Source organism: Schistosoma mansoni, chromosome 6, assembly GCF_000237925.1.
Source record: "Schistosoma mansoni strain Puerto Rico chromosome 6, complete genome".
Lineage (NCBI taxonomy): Eukaryota > Metazoa > Platyhelminthes > Trematoda > Strigeidida > Schistosomatidae > Schistosoma > Schistosoma mansoni.
In genome coordinates this window covers 7,454,023-7,461,760 of record NC_031500.1, presented here as the reverse complement: position 1 = coordinate 7,461,760, position 7,738 = coordinate 7,454,023, and the positions used below count along the sequence as shown (strand labels likewise).

Genomic DNA, 7,738 nt, shown 5'->3' with positions numbered 1-7,738 from the left:
CGTAAGAAGTACTAGAAACCCGCTTAGCTCTGGTTAAGGAACCTTTAATGTCAGTGGACACTCATGACCTCATACAGAGTTTATGCAGGGAATACAACCATTGAATCGATTTCCGGAGGTTCACATATCTAACCTCAATCAATTAGCAATGTATATATATATATATATATATATATATATATATATATATATATATATATATATATATATATGCCCTTCAAATGGCTGTATTGACCTAGTTCTTTATGATAAATACTCAATTATCGATTACCTATTCTTTATGATTCAATCTCGTTATGGCGTGTTCAGTTATTATTCTTCCTGAATAAGGTTAGGGCAAATTGTTGTATTCAGTTCTAACGCATTTCTCATAATTTCTCCTCGAGGATTGTGATCAAGACTTTTCCGGACTCACTAAAACACCTGAGGTTAGTTATCACCATTTTATGGCTATAAGAATGTTTTGACAGACATCCATTAAAAGCGATAAATGGATGTGCGCTCGTTTGTAGCTATATTCATCACGGTAGTTACACAGACACACCAAACTTCACTTACCAATTATATCCATTTATTTTGTTTATTTGTTAGTTACCATTTTCCCATTGTTTCATTTACTCATTCTTTCTTTCTTTCCGTTTTCCTCTTACTGTTTATTATCAAACTCATTTTCAGGTTCATCCTAGAGCATTTTTCTTTCTGACTGTTGTTTGCCATTTTCCCTTAATTTTAGACACTTTACTCCCTTCCTATGTATATGTGTGTTTCAGTCATTTCTCTTCGTTCAACAAATTTAAGAGTTGATAGATGAATAGATAGATAACGAAGTTGACCGTGTTTTATTATATCATCAGAGGATCTGGTCTAATTTAAGAACAATCGATAAAACTCAACGCATATATGTCTACCACACGATCTCTAATTCATATCTTTAGGATAAAAAAAATCTAGAATACGAGGTGATCACATTCAGGTTATGTACAGATGTATCAATATGTGTGTGTGTGTGTGTATAGATACTACATACAGATCAGTATATTTCCTATTTGTTTATTGTGATAATTACTGATCGTAAGTTGATGATAAACTATAATTGTACATAAATATTTCACTTTGTTAAAATGTTGTTGTTCATTCATAAGGAGTAATTTCGGTGAATGAATTTTTAAAATTTGAGAAAAATTTAAAGAATAGTTTACTATAAAAATCTTATTGAGAAATACTTTTTTTTTCCTACAACTGATATTCATAATCAACACTAGTGTTATAAGATAAAATCATATCGTTTCATGGAGTTATGATCAACAGATTTCAATTATGATTAATATCACTTCATTAACTCAACCGGCTTCACCAAATTCACGTCGATCAAGTTCAATCTCAGCACTTGCATTGTATAATACTGCTGTCACAAGTACTTATACTAATCCAAATAATCCTATTCATAATAATTCAACTGTAGTGAATCTTTATACAAGACAGTATATACAAAAAAAGAAATTTCATCGATGGCGATTGGTCAGAACACCAATTCCATTGAATCCAGTCTATCGTAAAACATTATTTTTAGCCATACTTATACCATTTATTGGTGCATTATTGTTTATTGGAGCAACATTAACACCTTATTGGGAGAATGTTCATTTTAAATTTATTAAATTATTGGAACTATTTTCAATCAAACAAAATTGCTCAACAGTCAGTGGGCATGAAAATGGTAACCTGTACAATACGTCATTAGTTAATCAAACAGAATTTTTAATCTTAGAAGATCCAAAGAAATGGATCAGTAGTAATATTAATAATAATAATAATAATAATAATGATCATATTAATAACTATACCTTAGAATTTATCATATTTCGTGATGGTAAAATATTAAATTGGAGAATACTGAAGCATTTATATAAAAATTGTTTGACAGTTACATATAAGATGAATGAAATCATCGGTATTGTCGTACATTCAGATAAACATATTACATCTACCGAAAATACACCAAAGCATTTATCACGTGAAACAATAACACCAAGATTATTTACACGTAATAAATATACATTTACACGTCATGAATGGATACAGTTAGTAGAGCATGGAGATTTATTAGATGATACACAAGATGATGAAATGAACAGAAATTTATGGTTAATTATGAATTTGCAAGCTGGTATCTGGACAATGTGTTTTCGATTAGCAGGTAAATAAAAATAGTATTACGTTTTGTATCCTAGACATAGTATCTGATTCGTGATCAATATTTTATTACGAAATTTATTACAGAAATAAATAAAGGCCACTAAAGGATGAGTATACTACATCATAACTTGGTCAGTGTTACTTAAACCATGCGGGATATGGATTTGGACGTTGGAAAACATGAACAGGTCTCCAGTTATCAATCACAGATATAACCCAGACTTGTTCGCCTCTGATGAAACGGTTAAGTGAGAAGTACTAGGATTAGGCTGTGTATAACTTACTTACCAACCTACATCTGTTACCCCTCGCAAAGGGGCAAAGGTGGACCACGAACATTCCCCATTAAAATCTGTCCTGGAAAATCCTTGACACTTGTTTCCAATTGCTATACATTCTCTTAAAGTCTGCTTCCGATTCCAGACTTAAAATGTTTCTTGGACTTAAGCTTTCCCTTACCTCTTCGGGATTCCAAGTCAGGGATTGCGTCATGATGCAGTTTGTTCATTTTGTCAATGCATATCCTATTCACCTCCAACGTCTTCACCTAATTTCCTCTTCAGATGGAAACTGGTTTGTTCTCTCACACAGTAAGTTGTTACTGATGGTATCCGCACAACGAACACTGATTATCTTTCATAGACAAGTGTTTAGAAATGCTTGCACTTTTTTGATGACGGTTGTGGTGTGGTGTATACTACATATGTTGACAGATTTAAGTAGTATGTAGGACCAGTAGGAAGTAGAATGCATACCTGAAGAAGATTGGGAAGATTCAGTTAAAGAAAAGAGGGAAAGAAGCAGAAGGTAATTGTAATCACGATGGAATTGAATGAATCATGAATCATGTAAAGGACAACTGGTGGAATATGTGCAAATTATGTATTTGATGTATGGTTTTCATACTTTAGGAAAGCACAATGCAATTTTGCACTGAGCAATCAATTGGCCTTTCCCATCTCATTTATCGATCGTTTCAGTACAGGTTCCTAAAGTTTCAATTTCGTATAACGCCACCCAGCCACAATCTTTAATAAAGTCAAACTCACTGAACTCACGATAAAATCCTTGTGGCACTACACTAAGACCCACATTTTCATCTTGTTATAACTTGTAATCTGGATGCTCTGTTAATGTATAACGTGATAATACCGCCATTTAGAGAGCAGTGAATTATCGATCGGACCAATGACACACGAAACCCGTACAAGCAGTCTAGAGTACTTGTTGGTCCCGTTTCCTGCCTAACCCAGTCAGTTAAGTCCAGAACACCGATCACAGCCTCTTCAATATGAATCATTTATTTCAAATATATTGAGTTTATAAACCAAACAGACAGACTACATCATACCATAAAATAGAGAATAACATTTGTACAAGAATTAGCCATATGTGGCTGTGAATAAGGGGATAGTAATTGATAGACAGAACATAACTCGAGAGTGGTAAATCGTATAATAATAGTTCATAGGTCAAAATAAAGTTCATAATAAGAGAGACATGAGTGTGAATAGTTTAGTTATTTAACAATTATACGATAAAAATATATGTATCATATTGGTGCATAAACGGATCCCAAAGTTACCATTCATAATTCTTATCGGGACATATCAATAATAGCATCTGAATGTAGAAAGTCACAAACAGTGCACAAACTATTTAGCATTTTAGACAGTTTTCAAGCCTTTGAGTCCGCAGAATCTATTGTGTACTGATACACAAATCGCAAATATCAATATAATAAATATGTAAGATTATGGTAGTTTATTTTCATAGAATCGCCAGTTTCGACCTTCGTTTTGAGTGTTAAATAGGTATTGCTTGGCTTTATCTCAGAAAACAGGTAAATTGGACCTCGGAAGTTACCATTCATAATTCTCTTCGATATATAACTACTTTGAAGTGTAGTTCGATGAATGAATTCCGAATAATGTTGACAATCTCCTCAAGCACACCATAGCGTCAGAGAGGGCTCCATAAGATTCTCCTATCCAAACTTCCAAATACTTTGTCATAATCAATGAAGTCAATGTATAGTGACGAGTCCCGTTCAACTGATTGTTCAACAATTATCCATAGTGTTATGATTTGGTCTGTTCCACTGTTCTTCAGTCTCAGTGATTGGCGTGTTTTCTTTATCCTTGACTGATAGCTCTGGTTTACAATACTTTTGCTTACTAGTTTCTTCATTATATCATTATATAGGTGTCTCATATTTTCTTTTCATATAGCTCATTCTGCTGTCATTGTCAGGTTCTACACGTACTTCTACTTGTCGGTTCTAATGATCCACTTCACTCTCTTGTTTGCTTCGGTGTATTCGGTGTGTGCCTTGACTTTCTCTATTCTTGTTCGACTTGTTAATTGCTGTCTTCCTTTTTTTGAATTCTGTCCAGCGTTTCCATAGAGATTCATTCCATATGATGATGCTTCTTGCGACCCAGAACCTCCTGACACGTTGAAGTGAATGCTTCTTTGATCCTTTTCCAGTTGTCCTCCATAGTAGTTTCCTTTTCTTTGAGTTGATCTCATAAAACTTGGAACCTGTTGTTGAAAGTTATCTTAGATTCGTTGAGTTTGTCAGTATCTCGAACGAAGACTGTATTTGACCTCTCCAATTCTATTTCTCCTATTGTTCAGTGTTTCTTTAGCTTCGGTTTCATCTTGGCCATAATCAGGTGGTGATCTGAAGCTATGTCAGCTGCCCTCTTTAATCTCACGTCTTCCTCTGACCTTCCGAATTTTTAGTGATGCAGATAATCCGGTCATGAAGAAGAAAATGCTCTACATATTCAAGCAGTTGCATTGACGCTGTCCAAGCAAGCATGAGAAGCACTTTTAGGATGGGAATTTCGTGGATCCAGGGTCATCAAAACATCCATCTAAACAAAGAAGGGGCGGATTGAAAGTTGAAGAACTACTAAAACTATTATTACTACTACTGCAACTATCACTACTACTTCTACTTTTATCAATACTATCACTATTACTATTACTACTGCTTCATTGTAAACACTACCATGTAGAGATCTGAAGATATGTCAGCTGTTCTCTTTAATCTCACGTCTTCCGTTGATTTTATGGATTTCTAGTGATACGGATCTGTTTGATCTGGTTCTATATAATGTAATCCGTTGAGAACCTATGATAATCAGAAGTATTTGAATTGTACTTTAAACTAGTAATCCCAGGAATAACGCAATTTGATCAAGAAGTATTAGATGAGCACAAACGAATGTATTGTATTTGGAATTCAAAATCACAACAGTCATCAATACAAAGAAATCATTGGTTCATTCAAACATCACCGAACCATGTAGCTTTGTGCACACGTTTGTGGTGTGTTATTGTACCATCTATAATTGTTTTATTGAATGCATATAAATTTGCAAATCTATCACCATTCCCATTCCTTTCTCCCAGTAAGTCTATGTCATCTTATGATATGTTCATACGCGGTGTTGTACATTCCGACTTTGGCGTTTAAGTCTCCCATCAGTGTGTTCAAGTGCTTTTCTGGACGATTCTCTATGATCGACTACAGCATCTCATAAAACTGATCTCTGTCGCCTTCGTTGCTATCAGTAGTGGTGGACAGAAACAGATAAAATTCATTGTGAACCATTCCTTCTTATTTTAAAAGGATGGGTTTCACTTATTGGGAGCACCATCAAGTTGTATCTTTCCACTTCAATAGCTATTTGACCGATCATCCTAATCTCTCACATTTTCTGAACACTGCATATACCTATGTAAATTGTCGCTATCACCTTCAGAAGGGTTATCGGCTTCGTGGTTTCTAAAGAATCTTGACTTTCATCATGAGGCGTCATAATTTTTTTAAATGAAGATTCTTCAACTTCGAGGTCAGAGTTTAAGTGATTTAAGTGAATTTTTTGGTAAGCGTTTTTTTGACAAGGTTGTTTTCAATGGGATGTGGTTGCTGACCTGATGACCAACGCTTATTCTTCACTCCTGCTTGTTACAGGCCGTAACTCCAGAAGAGCTACAGTTGGAGTTTATGCTCTTTACATAAGATGTAAAAGGGAACCATATGGAACTTCAGAAGACCAATATAAATCGGTAGTTCATAAATTCACGGAATTTTAGTCATATGTTTTTCAGAGTGTGAGAACATTCTAACTTGCAATCTGTGTAAACATTTCAATTGATGTTTGGAAGACATCTTCTGTATTTTAAATTAAATTTGATTTTGAGCATGTATTAACTTTTATCTTCCTTCAACTTTCTTCAATATAAACTTATACGTCATATTACTCGATTTCATTTATTCTTTTCGAACTGTTTTTTACTATCGTCAATATTACTGTTCTATGAAAGGGTTTTTTGTGGATATTATTATAACTTAATAGTTCAGTATTACTATTATTTGAATTTCAAATAGTTTGTAACTTTTCTTGATTCTGCACAATGGAGTGTAATATCTTACATAAATTGAATTGTGCACCTAGCGACTGTATTATTCATGATTAACGTAACCAGAATAAATATATGGTTTGATGATGTAACGGTAAAACGTTTCTCTGAATGACTTCCGGCAATGGTACATGTGAGTGGTTGGAGAACACCGGTAATAATAACAGACGTCGATGCTGTCTGATTAATGATAAATAGAAAAATTATCAGATTTTATGTTCAAAGTAGAATAGAAATTTTAAAAAAACCAGTCAGTAGTGTTCGTATTACGTATGTACTTAATCCCAAACGTTACGCTATAGATTAAATAAAGTCGAAACTTAAGTCATGTCCTAGAATTTAATAAAAAAGTAAACCAGCATATCTAATAACGAAATTCATCCTTATGATTTGACCGTCTAACAATAAGACATGTTATGACTTAGAGTGTGTGACTTTATAAACTGTTCATTGAACAATCTGTATTTGACTGCCTACACCATTGATAGATTATTTTGATGAAGGTGAGTAAGAGCATGTGACTCAGTTTTACAATCATCAACACCAAATAAAATTTAACTGAATCCCACTCTTTTAGTTTCATAACCACACTACACATTCTGGTTTACACTTTAGAATTAGTAACAAATACCTAAGTAGGATTATATTGTTAATGAAGGGCTAGATTCGATGATTATTTATTTGTATACACTAATTAGTTGATTATCAGTAACTAGTGTTTCGTTGTACAGCTCGTATGGCCGGTCAGTTCTTCTTGAATAAGCATCAGAGTTCCCTGTTTGAAGACAACCTCCAAAAAGGTCTGAACGTAGGTTTGATATTAGCAAGCAACAATTAACAAACCCTATATATAATCTTGAGGGATATAACGGTTCTATGCAATTCAAATTACCGATACTTTGTTACAGTTAGAAACAGTAATATACAGTTCAACGGCAGTTCATCAATAAATAAATTAATATATTTGTAATATCACAATGAGTAGAAAGATTAGATTTTCTGACGTTTCGTCACTCAGTGCAAGCCACTTCTTCAGTAAATAAATTAACAAATCAAAATTAACCTAAGTTTAAATAATACAACTTTTATTCCTTTGTACTATTTA

The 7,738-nt window shown here is 33.6% G+C and overlaps 1 protein-coding gene across 1 annotated transcript in view; it reads left to right on the top strand.

The window, feature by feature from the left end:
• Nucleotides 1-1,317: 1,317 nt before the first annotated feature.
• The window catches only part of Smp_158170 (hypothetical protein), a gene marked incomplete at both ends in the record, with an annotated part of 16,705 nt that continues 10,284 nt past the window's right edge, over nucleotides 1,318-7,738 (top strand). Inside the window, 2 exons of the mRNA XM_018798137.1 lie at nucleotides 1,318-1,591; nucleotides 1,925-2,197. Coding sequence (XP_018653109.1) covers nucleotides 1,318-1,591; nucleotides 1,925-2,197 — 547 coding nt within the window. The remainder of the gene's footprint in view (nucleotides 1,592-1,924; nucleotides 2,198-7,738) is intronic.